Source organism: Eupeodes corollae, chromosome 2, assembly GCF_945859685.1.
Source record: "Eupeodes corollae chromosome 2, idEupCoro1.1, whole genome shotgun sequence".
NCBI classification, from domain to species: domain Eukaryota; kingdom Metazoa; phylum Arthropoda; class Insecta; order Diptera; family Syrphidae; genus Eupeodes; species Eupeodes corollae.
In genome coordinates this window covers 120,602,880-120,620,450 of record NC_079148.1, presented here as the reverse complement: position 1 = coordinate 120,620,450, position 17,571 = coordinate 120,602,880, and the positions used below count along the sequence as shown (strand labels likewise).

Sequence of the window (17,571 nt, the reverse complement as noted above, 5' to 3'; positions counted from 1 at the left end):
AGAAAATATTTAAATACATTTTATATGGCAAATTAAACTGTGCAAAACCACAAAAAAAGTATATAAAGGCTTTGCTCATATGTTTATGATTCATAATGAGTTTATATTATTGTGTGTAATTTTGATGGTTAGGCAAATATTAGATAGGTTTAAGTACGTTGAATCATAAAATGGGGAAGCAAAGTGGGACAACTAAGATGGCATCATAGGAGAAAGATATTAAAATTTAATGGATATTTTTTAAGTGCATTTAAGCTGCCTTAGGTCGGAAAGTAGGAGTGTTTATGGATTATGGCTTAAATAAGTAAAAATATATAAGCTTCTGAATACAATACTATAAACTGATACTCAGACTAATAAGCAAATAATGTATAAATAGAGGCGGGTAAGTGGGAGTTTTAAGAGAAATTTTGATTTAAAATAGCTTTGCTTTCGATTTATTGATTAAATAACATTACCTTTTTGTTTGAGCTTTAAACTGATTCGTTACACTTTGTTTAAAATAAAAAAAAATTGTCCTTAACATAAGTAAATAAACAATGTTATAAAAATTTAAAAAAAATACCGTCCTAAAATATCTAATTTCCTAATAATTACTTGTAGCGTCTTTTATCAAAGATCAAAAAAAAAAAAAAAAATGGCATTCGTAAAAGGTATAGAACTATAGGTTGGAAAACTATTTTAACTGATAACTATTTTACCAGCTGTCAAGTGATTAATTTTTAGTTTGGTTAACCATTTTAACCCTTCAAAATTGTGCAATTTTATTTTGAAAATCACGATTCTTTTCGAAATACCTATATCAAGATTTTTTTAGCACTGAAGCTCACTTTGGGTTGAACAGGTACGTCAATAAAGAAAACTTCCGTTTTTGAAATGTTCATAAGCCTCATGTGTATTTTGAGACATCGTTACATTCACAAAAACAGATTGTTTGGTATGCTTTATTACTTGGTGGAATAATTAGTCCGTACTGCTTTAAAAGGGATTCTAACGTAACAATCAATGGTGCAAATTTAGAGCCATTATTACAGACTTTTTCTTTCATCTACTGAACAACCATTATGTGCAAAAGATGTGGTTTGAGATTACCTCTACAAGACAACGGCGGTTACAATTAAAAAAGTCATTGGAAATTGGAGCTCCAGATACGACTACGTCCGATCCAGCCGTGGAGGTCATATGCTAGAAGTCGTATTTAAATTATAATACCAGAAGATTATCTTTGAAATAAAGTAAATTTCGTTTCAATTTTCAAAAAATAAGTTTTATTCTATACTATTTCAAAGTTATTTTTTTTTAAATAGATCTTTATTCATTAAAAACGATACATAATAATTTACAATAGAAAAAAAACTTTCAAGCATGGCATTAGAGTCGTCTGCCGATTTCAAAGTTATATACCTCTAAATAAACCCCTTTTGAGATCAGAATTATGACCAACAGGTTCATTTCGACAGGGACTCTACGAAAGTAGAGCGACATGGACAGTAAACGACGCCATTTGTCTTGCTCTTTTGAGTTTCTTTTGATAGCGAGTCGAAATTATTAAAATTTACTACCGAAATTCGGAGTCAGTAGCCTCAACGTTAAGAGCGCTACGTCCAATTTATGGTTGTCATAATTGTCCTAGCAGATCAACAATTCAGCATCTAGTGGACAAATTTGAATCCACAGGCACAATACAAAATGTTTCCGAGACAGTGAGACATTTGTCGCGCCGGTAGTGTCGATAATATTGCTGCCACTGAGGCTTCAGTTGCAGAAAGCCACGTCGTTCCCAAGCGTTGAGCATCTCTGTGACGTCGTTGTCGCAAATTTTCCAAAAAGATCTTGGCCTACATCCTTGCAAGATTAAATTGAGTCAAGAACCTAAACCGCTTGATCACCGAAAGTGTCGTATGTTCGTGAATAAGGCTGAGCAAGAACTTAAAAATTATTCGGAATTTCATCGAAAAATCATCTTTAGCAATGAAGCTCATTTGTAGCTGAAAGATTTGGGTATTGGTCAGGCAGCAATAGACACATACTCCATGGAACATCGTTGCATCCCGAACGAGGTGGATGGCGTCGTTAATGTGAATGGGAATCGCTACCGTTCAATGACAACCGAATATTTTTGGCCCCAATTGGATGATATGGACTTGGAGGAGAAGCAACATAGCGAATGTCACAATCAATTTATTGGAAGCCAAATTTGGAGAACGTGTTATCTCACTAAATGGTCCAGTCGCTTGGCTGCCTCGGTTGCTTGACTATTTTATGTGGGGCTACATCAACTCTATAGTCTATGCCAACAAGACAGTAACGATTGATGAACTTCGTACGAATACCGAACGTGAAATTGCAGCAGTATCGGCCGATTTATGCGGTTTCAGCGTCTGGACTTCTGCAAGCGTACCATACATATTGGAATCGAACTTACTTTCACAGGAATAAAGAAGTTCACTGATATCCAAAATGGTTTTTGTTTTATTTAAAAAAAAAACTTTTGTAGTGCTCTTATTGAAAACCCCTATATTTTGTAAGAAAATACAGTTAAGCACTATATTTTTCTAAGATCAAAAGTACACAAATTTTGGGAAAATTAAAAAAATATCCTAGCGAGTAAGATTTTCCAATATCTCGTTATCGCCAGGATTCTTCGAGTACTTTGATTTTGATTTTTTATTTGATTTAGAAGTTTAAGGTTGTTCTTATTCCATTTTGACAAAAGCTTTTTTATACAATACCTAAGATTTTTTTAAAATACCCTAGTATTGAGATAACGGTGTCCAAAATGAGAACAGTAACTCAGATGATTTAAAACCTTTTGTACACAAAATTGCACAATCATATCTCGGGGTCAAAATTTATGTTAAGGTTCTCAAAATTTAATTTTGTTCGTTTTTTTTTATTCCATTTTCGAAACTATTTTGCTCCACTGTTATCTTACGAAGTCGATCTTCTTTCTTTTTGTGTGAATAAATAATTAAAACAATGGGAATACAAACCGCAGCTGCTGATAAGGTGTTCATTTTTTTTTAAATTTCAAATCACCTTATATTTTACTTGTTGTATACAACAATGTTAATACGTTGTTGTTGGACACTTGTGTGTTTTTTATTTGTCATTTTATTATATGGAAATAAAGTTTTTGTGATTGTCATCGCTTATGATTGTTATCTGATAGTTTCTCAATTAAATGCGTTTAAAATAATGTCATTGTGACATTGACACTTCTTGGGCGTGACTTTGTTTTAATTTGAAACAAAACAAACAAAAAAAATAGGTGTTCTATATTCAAAGACGTTATCCTTAGTCGAGTTATGTTGTAGGTGTAGTTGTTTAATAGAAGCTTCAAAATGCAAGACGAAGACAAACATTGAGCATACAAATTACTTCAGCTTAACAAAAAGAACTTTAACTTTATTTGCATTTTGTTTGATCTGAATGAATCAATAAATGTTAAATTGATTTATTTAGGTATATCTTAAGTCTAGACAAAAATAGAATAATTTTACTACATACGATTTATAATTCTCCAAACCTATTTTTTAAAATTCTATTCGAGAGACTACAATTCACCATATGTGCCTTACTGTAGAAGTAGAGTGTACATTTGTAACTTATATTAAAAATATAGTTGATGTACCAGAATTTTATTTTGATTATAAACGTGCAAAACTTTGGTGCAATCAGTAACTTTTTGTTGTCAATTTCTTGGGATAATACCTTGATTAATTTAAACCTTTATCATGCGTTTGAAAAATTTGCAATATGTCTACATGAAATTTTTGATATCCATGTTCTTAAAAAAATAGCAAAACCCAATTCAAACCCACCCTGGTTTAACAGAAGATTATTTAATCTGAAACATAGAAAAGAAGCTTTTAAAGAACAAAAGATCATCTGGCCCTTAAGCAGAAATATATTCAGTGCCATCTTGAATATGACTGTCTCAATATCTTTTTTTTAAATAATTTTTTTCTCTCTGTTGAGTCAAAAATTAGAAATGATTCGAAACACTTCTGGAAATTTATAAATATTAAAAGAAAGTCTTTAGGGATTCCAAACTCTATCAAGTACTCTAACTGTGTATATGAACGTTATATGCGATTTATTTGCCGATTATTTTAAATCTGTTTATTTGCCTTCTGGTCCTTGTGAACCCTCGGATTTGTCGCCACTCTATGGTATTGATATTGGAGGTAAAGATTTAACTATTTCTGATGTTTTTGAAGCTCTAGCTAGTCTTGATGTAGATAAAAGTGCTACGGCAGATAACATAGCCCCTGTTGCACTAAAAACGGCGCTGTTGTTTTGGCATTACCACTCAGCTTGATTTTCAATCAGTCTTTAAAAAGTGGCCAGTTCTTGGACTGGTGGAAGATCGCTTACATAACTCCAATATTTAAGTCTGGCTCAAAGCAAAATGTGACCGATTTCAGGCCTATCTGCAAATTATCAATAATCCCAAAAATTTTCGATGTCTGTACAAAATTAAATTTTATTGTTAAGGATTTAATATCTGCATACCAACATGGTTTTGTTTCTGGAAGATCCACTGCTACAAACCTTTCATTGCTATGCAATTCTGTACTTTGCGGGTTCGAAAATGGTTTACAGATTGATATTATTTTTACAGATTTAGCAAAAGCTTTTGATAGAGTTAATCATAGTTTACTAATTTTAAAGCTTTCAAAACTTAGTTTCCTTTCTAATTTCATAAAATGGATTTCTTCCTATTTAAAAAATCAGGTTCAATTTGTTAAATTAAGAAAGTTTAAATCAAAAGGTATTGATGTAACTTCAGGTGTTCCACAAGAAAGTCACATTGGCCCTAGTTATTTATCCTTTTTATAAATGACATTCCGGTCATTTTTAAAATTTCGAAGTATCTTATGCATGCCGATGATGTCAAGATTTTCCGGTTCATAAAATCTTCTACAGACTGTCTGTATTTCCAACAGGATATCCAAAAACTGGCTGAATAATGTGAATCTAGCAAATTGTTCCTGAATGTTGGCAAATGTCAGAGCCTTTGCCTATGCCATAGAAAAAAACATCTATCATATTTGATTATACTATCGACAATACGAGTTAAGATAGGGTTACGCCAAAAAAGATTTGGGAGTTATATTGGATCAAAAGCTTTCGTTAATTAAGCACATCGATTACATAATCAGTAAAGCTAATGGGATGCTAAGTTTAATCAGACGAAATTCTATTGATTTTTGCGACCCCTACACCCTCAAATCATTATATATTGCACTTGTTAGATCGGTACTGGATAATTGCAGCATAGTTTAGAACCCCTATTATATCACTCATTCTTCTAGAATAGAACAAATTCATAAAAAGTTTTACTAGGTATGGTTTCTATAAATTAAATTGGAATATGGAAGTACCATCTTTTCTGCTAGATGCTTATTGACTTTCAAACTCTTGAAGTAAGGAGAAAACATTTTTCAATAATGTTTGTAAAAGATTTAATAAGCAATCGTATCAAATGTTCTATTTGTTAGAACTTACTTTTATACTTTCGATCAATGACTCTCCGCTCTAAATTCCATTTGTGAGAGACTTTTTATAGAAGAAATTGTAGTAGAAACGAACCGTTTGCACGTTGTATAAGAGAAACGAATTTTGTTGTTGAGTTTATAGATATATGTACATACATATTTTCTAATATTTCAAGAAATGTTTTAAAAAAAATGTTATTTCTGCTTTGTTATCGCAATCTGTTTTGTAATTAAGATGTTATTATTATTTATTATTATTTTTGTACATATACAGGGTCCGGCAAAAAGATGGGTCCGGCAAAAAGATCTCCCATATTTTATATGACAAATTAATAAACAAATACCATTTTACTTAAATAAAAAAAATTACTTAGTTTTAAACATTACCATTTTATCTACAATGAGCTTCAAAAGCACTCAAAAACACACAAAACCCAAGAATTGAATACACACCAAACCCAAAGTCTCTAAAATTTTAAACACCAATATCCAATATGTTGCAGTAATTTCAACCTTAAAGAAAATAAACATACTGAAAAACTCTTTAATACAAATTTTGCGATCCGTTAAAAAATCTTTTGTTTATATTGAATCCATCAAATTCAAGAGAAGTTTTCATTTGACTGTGCACTGAAGGAACTAGCTTTGAAATTTTAAAGTTTTTAGTAAGTAAACTGATGCAAATCTATATATATAAAAATCAATACCACTATTCGTTGTAATGTTATAGCTCTACAATGCCTTTACCAATTTGGCTAATTTTGGTTTTGAATTATTCGTGAAAGTCCAGAGAAGGTTTGTAGGTAGAGAAAATTTAAAAAAAATGTTGAAAAGGTGTAAAATCAACATCTTTCTATACTCCCATATACAATGTAGCTATTAATTGAAGAAATGTGTCTAACGATTGTAAATAAAGCATTAGAACAGTTGGGTATTACCGCACCAAATCGTCAGATACGTGATTTTTTTCATCGTGAATTGCAACGCTAGCTGAACTATTTCCATCGTCTATTTGTACAATCAAATATAAACAAATTGAATATTGAACAAAAACATGTGTAGGACACAATCATGCAAGCCGTTTTGAAATGATACAGGTGGATTATATTTCTTGGATGCATCTGGTGGTACAGGCAAACATTTCGTTGTATCATCGATTTTAGCGACTATTCGATCGGAACAGAAAATTGCATTGGCACTTGCATCTTCTTGAATTGCTGCTTCATTATTAGAAGGTGGTCTAAAACACACTTTGCATTAAATTTGCCATTGAATGTACTGCTGATTGAAACTCCAACTTGCTATATTTCGAGAAATTCTGCAACGGCAAAAGTTCTGCGATTAACGTCAATTATTTTATGGTAGGGCTCTGATATTGTTGTCAGGTGACTTTCGTCAAACATTGCCTGTCATTCCTCGATCAACTCCTACTGATGAAATAAACATATGTTTGAAGTCATCAGTTATTTGGAGATATGTACGAAAATTGCCACTAAACATTACATAACAAATGCAACTGCAGATGAGTTATCAAAACAATTGTTAGAAATTGGTGATGGCAAAATACCAATTGACAATACCAAGGGATTGATCACTTTACCGAACAATTTTTGTACAATTAATCTATAGATGAGTTGAATTGAGAAATTGCTCCATTTAAACACCGAAAAGCAATCATATTAATGCTATTAATTTTCAAATGCAATCAATTGACAGTGTTATGAATCAAGATGAGGCAATGAATTATCCAATTGATTTTTTAAATTCATTGGAACCGGCTGGTATACCACCGCATTGCTTGAATCTAAAAATTGGTTCTTATATTATATTATTGCGAAACATTAATCCACCAAAACTGTGTAATGGCACCAGATTGGCAGTAAAAAAGTTGTTGCCAAATTAGATTGAAGCTACAATCTCTCCTGGTAAATCAAAAGGAGAAGTGTGTTTGATACCGAGTATCACTATGATACCAACTGATATGCCATTTGAATTCAAAAGTTTACAATATCCTGTGCGTTTATCATTTGCAATGTTCATAAATAAGGCCCAAGGCAAACACTTCACGTTTGTATTGTCAATTAGGAGGAATTATGTTTTTCACATGGCCAACTTTATATTGCCTGTTCCAGAGTCGGTACCCCAAATTTATTCATGCTCAAAATGGAAAAATAAAAAATATTGTTTATCCAACTGTTTTAGACTTACCCATATAGACCCACCATAGTAAGAGTCCCCAATTCTTTTTTATTTTTTTAGATTTAACTCTTTGCTGATAAATATAATATAAACACTCAAGTAGCACAAAATTCCAAAATACACCAAAATATTTGGGGTATATTTTACACTTTCGTGATATACATTTTGAATATAAAAAATACACCACTTTTTGGTGCAATATTTGAACATTTAATTTCGATTCAGTGTAAATTATACCGCGTCCGTGTTTAAAATTTACACTAGCTGTACAAAAAGTATACCATATTTTGGTATTTAAATTGTGCTAGTGGTATACAAATTGTTCTGGTAACTAGAATAAATAATACTCCAGAGGTGTATATTATGTTCTGAAAATAAGCTCAATTCTTACACCTCAATGGTATACAATTTACACCACTTTTTGGTGGAAAATCTTTCCCAAGAATGAGAAAAATACACAATGATTTGATGGATTAAACATACCATTAGTGTAAAAAATCCAGAACTCAGAATTCAATTGAAACAAAATATACACCGAAGTTTATTTCTTTAATCGGAAACTAGTTTGATGAATTAAAATTTACACCATGGTTTATTTTCTGATGGAAAATGTATATAAAAGAATTCCGATCTTTCTATGATTCTAATACATAATATGTGCGCAATAAAATCAGTAATAAATATGAATTTGAGTGTCTCATTTCAAAACGAAGTACATTCTGTCGACTGATTTTCGGACCTACCCCATCTAAAAATCGAGCGCCTTAATAATTTTACTTAATTGAAGCTTTCTAAATGGATTCGTGAAAATTAATTTTTCAAAATTCATAGTTTTTTGGTTGATCTTATTTTTTTTTAAACACTAGCTGTTGAAAAAGAGTCGGAAATACCAAAAATGGGGAATTATTCACTCGAAATATATAAAAAAACAATTAATCATAGTCTTCATTTTGAAGATGGCGGCCAGTGCAATCTCATGTTTACCTAAATATTTTTTGAAAAATATGGCTGCCGTGTAAAAAATACACTGATTCCTGAATCTAGAGAATAAAATGCAAAATATGCACCAGTGTGCTACTTGAGCAATATATCATTCGGACTTTTAAATAGCTAGCAATTTAAAACATTTTTTTGTTTGAATTAATGAACTTAAAATCATATTTTTTTTATTACCATGCCTTATACGTAGCGAAGCACGTACCGAGCCACTAGTATACTATATAAAGGGTTTTCTATTAAGCAGATGTTTTTTTATTAGACAGCTGTTTGGGCTACTGTCACTTTCGAAGCTGTCATTTTTTGACATTTGACATATAAAACCTACGCAATGCATTTAAATTTTTGAAAATCACTTCAAAAATTGTGAAAACTTTGCAGTCACTGTTCCCAGTTCATAGTATTGCAGGAAAAGATTTCCAACCGTGTTATTTTTAAAAGTAAATGTCAACTGAGGTCTTTTGATTTAACACCTATAAACTTTTCTCTTCGGGCCATCAACATATACTGATTTCTCTTAAAAAATATATTTATTTTCTATTAAAATAAAACATCGTATGGAAAAACCCATTGCACTCCGATTCTATCATTTAAAGTTTTTTTTTTAAATATGTAACCTGTAACCTATTCACTTAAAGGTATCCATTTTTCATACTTTTATGTATTGTATAGACGGTTCACGTTACCTTTTTTGTTGCACTATTTTTCAAAAATGAGTACACATTTTTAAAAAAATTTTTAAATAACCTTGTTGTTTTTTTGGTAAAATTGAGTTATCTGTAGAGTTTTACTTAGATCTCTTATTGCTAGAGCGATCGTCAATTTTCCTGAAAGAATTTATCTACGAGTCCAAACATTCTTTAAAAATCTTTATTAATTGCCTTATTATATGACCTTCTAAACGAATTTGAATTCATATCTCACTAAAGAATAGTTCCTTATTTGAAAATAAAAAAAAACTTAACTAATCAAAAACAATTCTCAAAACCAGATCACCATACAGAGCAACAAAACCAAGCAATTTAGTTACTTTAACTCGTAACCCAAATTTTGTGTGTGATTTATTGGCACCTCAATTGCTTTGCTAAACGAAAAAAAAGATCATAAATTAATTATTAACAGTAGTGATCAATTGATCCAAGTGCCAAAAATTATCATCAAAAACAGGCTTGTCTCTTTTAAACGCTTTGGTGTAAGCGGTCAACATTCATAATAAATCACATTAAATATTGTTCTTAATTGAATATGTCCGCCTGAGTGTGTCGTCCTCCGAGACTGGATCAGATTCGTTTTTTTTTTTGCACAAATAATTTCAATTTTGATTAATTGATGCTTTTTGTCAATTGAGAGTCAACATTTTTTAAAATCAAATGTCTCACGAAAACAACTCAAACTTATTGGATTGAAACCTTAATAATCTTCTTCAAAAGTTAAGTATCGAACTAGGGTTAAATCAACTTTTAAATTCGAGTTAAATTCACAAATTTCATGACGCCATTGTTTCCCAAAACCTATTCAGTTTTAGAAAGATTTCAATAAAATTATCATTGAAAGATGTAGCGGCTCTGTCTGCTCTTATTTCTAAAAGAAAACATTCAAATATTTTTGTCATATAAGACTCACCCATGACGGTTGAACTTTCGGTCCACCATAATCCCATTCATCTCTGCAAATAGAAATACCCATTCAATTTATGTCCGTTGCTATTTAAAAATTCAAATAAAAAACTCACCTTTCCATGCGCTGTATTACCGGCATTTGTGCAGTGCTATCATGGATCCGAACCTGGTCTGGTGTAATTTCTTCTAAGAATGTATTTTTCGCCGCACCATAACGATCTATTAATGGACTCATTGGCCTACACGAACCTCCTAAAAGCTCGTCGATATTCGTATGACGCGATATGAAAAGCTTTTGGGCATTAAAACCGTTCGCCGTGCCATTGCAATCTATTTGTGTTTGCTTCATCATAGGAATGGAACTTTCGTATGGGGATTTTCGGTGTTTGGTGGGATCTTCCAGACCGTCTGGGCTGGCGCGATCGCCCAGAGGGGGTAGACGTTCCATTAAGGTGTTGTTATCATTGTCATTAGTGACATTGCAAACTTCTTCGTCATTTTCTGATTCTTCAGCCTCTTCTTCCTCTTCGTCAGATTCTCCTTCGGATTCCTTGAGATTGTGTTGAATTCTAGGTGGTTTTTCATCGTCGTTATTTTGCGTCAGCCATGTTGGACGTTCGCCGGACTCAACATGACGAACGTTAAATATTTTCTTTGTCGGACCCTGCATCCACCAAAGTTTGTCTGTGTTTTGGTTGCTGGAAGATTTATTCAGCGGTAGATTATTTGAACTTGGATATCGCTTTGGTGGTGAAACTTCCTTTGGCGATGCGGAAGACTTGTCTTCATCCAACCACCAAGGACGCTCTCCAGACTCCACTCGGCAGATATTCAGCTTGATGAAGCCGTTTTGCAGAGATTCCGGTGACTTTTTGTGGGTTTCATCACTTTCATAAGCCTCAGGACTGACATGTTTCGGAGGACCTGGATAAATTGAAGCAACCGGAGCTTCATTCTCATTGGCCGGCCAATCGAATTCCTTATTTTCAAGTTTAGAATCTTGATAGATTCCCTCATTTTGCTGGTTCCACCAGGTCTCCTCCATTTGGTTGGAGACCGGAGGATCAGTCATTTCACTGGGCGCTTCTTCATCTTCTTGATTCAATGTCTTTAGATCATCAGCAAGAGTGTCGTCATCTTCGTTTTTCAGCCACCAGCCGACTTCGCCGGAGTCAATGTGTCTTAATCTGTAGCGCATATCGTCCTTGATGTCGAGGGCTGAGGCTGTGCTTATCTGCTCAGACGTATTATCCTGCCACCAGTCGATTGAGGTGTCTTCACAGCCGTCTTCGGGCGTGTTTACGGGTTCTGTGCTTGGAGGCGCCGTTATGGAGGCCGTACTTGGTGAAGTTGTAGTTGTCGTTGAAGTCGTATTAAGGTCAATCGAATTTTCGCGATTCTTCAGCGGAACCGTCGTCGTAGTCGTTAGAGAAACTTTCTGTTTCAGATCGCTTGAGATACTATCGCCGCTAGCGCTCTCACTGCTTCGACGATCTACATAAAGCGGTTCGCTATTTGCGTCGTGTTGACGAGCGGCGAAAAAATTCGAAATAGAACCTAATTTCTCAAGGAGATTACACTTGCCACTCGTGTCATCGTCGTCATGCTTCTCTTTCGACGACAACGGAGCTTTTATCGCTTGAGTTGAATTAAATGAGTCAGGTGTGCCAATTTGGTTCCCTTTGTTCACAACGACAACGTCGAATACAGCGTCATTATCAACCGCTGCCTCCGTCTCCGTTTCCGAAACCGGCGGCGGTGGTTGTTTGAGTTTATTTTTGGACGATTTTTTCGGTGAAGCATCAAGAGCACCTGTTTCTCTTTGCTGAATTGTTGGTGGAGGTGTTGTTGTTGTCAATTCCGACATTTTATTTATTAGCTTTCTATTATTGTCGGAAGAGCTTTCGGAATTAACCTCGGTAGCCATGTTGACATTTATCTTTGCGGTAGTGTTCTGGTGACCACTTGGCGAGGGTGACGATGACATTGGTGATGTTGATGACGTCGACGATTTGGCGGGATGGCAACGTTGCCGGATTTTCGACTCACCGCCATTGAGAAGTTTCTTCTTAAGGCTGGTCTTTGTTGAGGCACTACTGGTTTCGGAACCACTGCTGCTGGACGATTTCTCCTGCCTTAGGATGAACTGGGTAGTTCCGTTGGGAGGTTGAACTTTTTTCGACTCCAACTTGTCATCGGAATCGGTGCTTGTGCTTGGAGTTCTAGATTTCCGCGGGCGGTCTGTTGGACCGACATTCAAAGCCGACTTACGGAAGTCTTTGTTGGGGAGTTTTGCTACTGTGATGCTGGTCTTCACAACTCCTTCAAGTTCTGGGGAGCCCTTGGAACCCAACGACAGATTCTCTACCGAAGCTTGCCTCGAACTCGTGCGAATATTTTTGGGTGGGGAAAGCTTAGACTTCGGGGACACACATGCCTTAGTGTCTGGGCTTTGACTCTTGGAGTCATCTTTTCTATCACTTATGTCTGACCGTGATCTACTGCGACTGCTCTTCACCAATGGGCTCACACTTGAGCTGTACCTAAGACTGGGGGTGTAGCGGCTTTCGTGAGGACTATACGACGACATCCGACTGCTTAGGCCAAATCTAGAATACCTCGTGGAGTCGTCCATTCGATCGGATTGAATTCCTTTCTCTAGGGTTTTTGGTCGCTTCGAAGAGCGTTTGATGGTTTTCTCAATAGTTTTTGCCAGTTCGTTTCTTCTCATTCTCACGACCGTTGAGGAGCTTGGCGGAGTTGGAGAAGTTCCCCTTGTACAAACGGAGACTGGTACAAAAATTTCTTCCGACGAACTTTCTGACTCTTCTTCTTCTTCCTCATCATCATTTTCGTTTTCTTCTTCTTCCTCTCCCTCATCTTCGGGAGTTGTTTCTTTAGATTCCGAAGCTTCGAGGACTTTTTGTACTTTTATCGGAGCTTCCTTTTCAGATTCCCTATCATGCGATTTTCTTTCAGCTATTTCTCTAGCACGACTCACAGAACGTGCCCTAAAGTCACTTGCAGAAAGGTATGATATTGACGAGCTATTACCATACCTTGGCGTGTAGCCAGGTGATGTTGAAGGGTTTCTACTCGGTGTCAACCTGTAAGAAGATGACCCATACGATGTGCCCAATTTACTTTTAGACTCAATTGCCGGACTCGGATCTCTTGATTTTCCCCTCAACGTTCGGGCAGCCGGACTTGGCTCACGACTTTTGATTCGTGTTGCAGCGAGGCTTGAGGTTGACCGCAACGATTCCTGCCCTGGACTAGGATCTCTTGAACGACGACCATATTTTGAGAGATTACTAGTTGAAGTTGAGTATCGTCCTGACGAGGGCGATGTCTTGAGACTACTTGAGCTATCTTTGGACAACGAACCACTGAGATATTTTTGTTGTTGTACATTGTTGCTGGTGGTGTCCTTGATGGGACGAGTGAGAGATTCTGTTGTGGATTTGTCTTTTTCATCTTTCGAGGATGTTGTTGCTGTCGTTGGAGTGGAGGAGTAACGACTGACGTATGGTGATGTGACTGGTGTAGTGTCACGTTTGACTCGATATGTTCCACCCGAAAAAGATGGTCTATAAGAGGTTGGAGTTGAGAGTGAAGAGCCAAATCGGGTACCATTTATATCGTCTCTTGATGAGTACTGTAAGGAAAATGTTAATCTTAAATGAGGTTTCTATATAAAATTGTATCAAGATACTTACAGCACTCGAAGATCCTGACTTGTATGATGTTTGTAAATTTGATTTCCACGGAACCTGCAATAAAATTTGAAAGTAAAAAATGTTTAGTAAATTTATAGATTCATTTCGTAAGTTACAAGATGTTATTATTTTATTTGTAAAAAAACGATCTACAAATAAATTGGAAAATATACAGAAAGCCTCGAGTTATGAGCGCAATCAGTTGCGATCAAAATTATATGACTTAATTTATATATTGACTCAGAGGATGATGATTGCAAACCTTCACCCTTCACTTAACCCTAAAGTAATGCATCACCACATTCAATTAACTCTATTAATCTTTCCACACAACTTGAGCGGTTTGTATTCAAAATAGAAACACTTTATATGTCTATCTATTTCATCTCATTTTCGATTAACATTCCAGCACCATCTGAATGAACATTTTCTATATTGTGACAGTTTAAATAAAACTTTAACCACGACGCTGCGATGCACATCTTTATAAAGAGACAAACAAATCCAATTGATGTAAAACTCATTCTAAACCAATTTAATGCATTCAGTGCCGGATTAGCCTCAAGGCAAACTAGGCAGCTGCCTAGGGGCCCCGCTTGAGCTAGGGGCCCCTCGCTCTGACTACGAATAAAAAATTTTTTTGGAGATGCACCTTCAATAAAAAACAGCACTACATTTTTTATACTTGCCATAAATATAAGAAAAAAGAACAACAAAAAAAGAAACAGTGTATACGTGTTTATAATGAATTATGACTCCCATGCCCCATTCCATCCTAATGGGCCCAACCCAGCGATGCCAGAATGAGAGATTTTTACCTTTTTTTCGGATTTTCGACAGTCAGCTCAAATTTTTTTCACGTTTTAATATCTAATAAAAGTTAGTAGGAAGTACAACTAAAATTAACTTTCGAACAGATTCGAAAGTAGCACAAAGTAACATAGCAGGCCCCAGAAAAAAACAATATTTTCAAATGTTACAAATACAAACGCATTAGCACAGGGTCGAAGTGCAGTTGGATAATACATTTTGGGAGACGAACCAAAATGAAATGAAAATAAGAATGGATATTATGTACATAATTTACACCCCTATTCTGGCAAACCTCACAAGTCACAAAAACCTCACAAGGTGATCATAACTTGATTTTGTGAGGATTTATTTCTCACAAACTTCTTACTAAGAAAAATCCAACTTGTGAGTTGTGACCTCCTTCAGAGCAGATCACAAATTCGAAAGTTTTTGTGACGCCAAAACCTCACAAACTCAAATTCAGCTCACCTTGTGAGGTCGTCATAACTTGTGAGGTTTGCCAGAATAGGGCTGTTAGATTAAGCAATTTTTTTTAACTCTTCTATTGTGTTCAAATAGATAAACCAACTACTGTAGTTATTTTAAGTTTTATTTTGTTTTAAATACATTATTTACATACATACATATCTATGTATACATGTATTTTATCTTCAAAAATATTTTTATATTTTTGTTGGTGAAGGTATACTAATTGAAAACAAACTTAAAAACCATTAATTTTACAAAAATATCTAAGAAATAAAATGGAAAAAAACTAAAACAAAAAGTGAAAACAAACTTTTTTGATGGAAAATAAAAGGATTCGACTTGCCAAGTCTGGCAACGCTGCAAACTATACAGTATAGAACTCGTGTTGCATCCGTTAAAATAAACACATCCGTCAAGTCCATCATGTATCATGAGCTTATAATATCGAAAAACCATCGGAAAAGGGCCCAAGAATTACTCTGCCTAGGGGCCCATGACATGGTTAATCCGGCTCTGAATGCATTACACATTCTAAACAAAATTGATTCAGTGAAATATTGAACAAAAGACCCAAGACTTTATGACTTCCTGAGTGTTTCCCATAAAAGGAACAAATTGTTGGTATTTTAAATTAAATTTTGCAAAATGGAAACATGCGAATAGAATGAAAGGAAACTTATTTCTGTCGAATTAGGTCTTACTTTACGTATAATATTTCAACCAGACTTAAAGTAGCATTTTTATTTCGAAAGCAAGAGATCGTACATTAAATGCAGTAGGTTTTTCGGTTTCCGACTTCGAGTTTTTAAACTGTGTTAAAATCGCCAAGAACGAATACAAATCTGATTTAGGGTCAAAACTTGGGAACTTACACAAAAAAAATATGGCAGTAGGAACCTTTTTTACTCAGAGTTAATAGATCTCGTTGTTTTTAGTTATCTGAAAAACTAAAACTATTCTGTAGTTCTATGAATTTGGTTAAGAATTGGTACAAACATTGAAAAAAAGGAGCAGAAATAAAATCAAAACGTGGCTAGGATGCGACCGCGTGGATCACTTCCCATCCCGTCTATCGATTTGTCTTGCTTAAAAGGTTTGTAGGTTTTCGTTTTTTGTTAAAAAATATGTCAGTTGAGTTATTTAAAAAAAAATTATTAAAATAATAATATTTTGCATATGATGAAATAGTTTGACTTCAAAATGTATTTTAGTTAACGAGATTCTTAGTCGAACACCAATTTTTGCCAATATTAGTAGCATTTATTAAAAGTTTGTATTTCTTATAAAGGGTGATTTTTTTGAGGTTAGGATTTTCATGCATTAGTATTTGACAGATCACGCGGGATTTCAGACATGGTGTCAAAGATAAAGATGCTCAGTATGCTTTGGCATTTCATCATGAACAGACTTACTAACGAGCAACGCTTGCAAATCATTGAATTTTATTACCAAAATCAGTGTTCGGTTCGAAATGTGTTTCGCGCTTTACGTCCGATTTATGGTCTACATAATCGACCAAGTGAGCAAACAATTAATGCGATTGTGACCAAGTTTCGCACTCAGTTTACTTTATTGGACATTAAACCAACCACACGAATGCGTACAGTGCGTACAGAAGAGAATATTGCGTCTGTTTCTGAGAGTGTTGCTGAAGACCGTGAAATGTCGATTCGTCGCCGTTCGCAGCAATTGGGTTTGTGTTATTCGACCACATGGAAGATTTTACGCAAAGATCTTGGTGTAAAACCGTATAAAATACAGCTCGTGTAAGAACTGAAGCCCAACGATCTGCCACAACGTCGAATTTTCAGTGAATGGGCCCTAGAAAAGTTGGCAGAAAATCCGCTTTTTTATCGACAAATTTTGTTCAGCTACGTAAATAAGCAAAATTGCCGCATTTGGAGTGAAGAGCAAGCAGAAGCCGTTCAAGAACTGCCCATGCATCCCGAAAAATGCACTGTTTGGTGTGGTTTGTACGCTGGTGGAATCATTGGACCATATTTTTTCAAAGATGCTGTTGGACGCAACGTTACGGTGAATGGCGATCGCTATCGTTCAGTGCTAACAAACTTTTTGTTGCCAAAAATGGAAGAACTGAACTTGGTTGACATGTGGTTTCAACAAGATGGCGCTACATGCCACACAGCTCGCGATTCTATGGCCATTTTGAGGGAAAACTTCGGAGAACAATTCATCTCAAGGAATGGACCGGTAAGTTGGCCACCAAGGTCATGCGATTTGACGCCTTTAGAC

At 34.9% G+C, this 17,571-nt stretch overlaps 1 protein-coding gene across 3 annotated transcripts in view; it reads right to left on the bottom strand.

Annotated features, from left to right (window-relative positions):
* The window catches only part of LOC129947470 (FH1/FH2 domain-containing protein 3), a 136,834-nt gene that overhangs the window by 98,661 nt on the left and 20,602 nt on the right, over positions 1–17,571 (bottom strand). For all 3 annotated transcript variants that reach the window (XM_056058034.1, XM_056058033.1, XM_056058035.1), the window contains exons 2-4: positions 14,038–14,091; positions 10,432–13,976; positions 10,323–10,365 (exon numbers count right to left, since the gene is read on the bottom strand). In XM_056058034.1, coding sequence (XP_055914009.1) covers positions 10,323–10,365; positions 10,432–13,976; positions 14,038–14,091 — 3,642 coding nt within the window. The remainder of the gene's footprint in view (positions 1–10,322; positions 10,366–10,431; positions 13,977–14,037; positions 14,092–17,571) is intronic.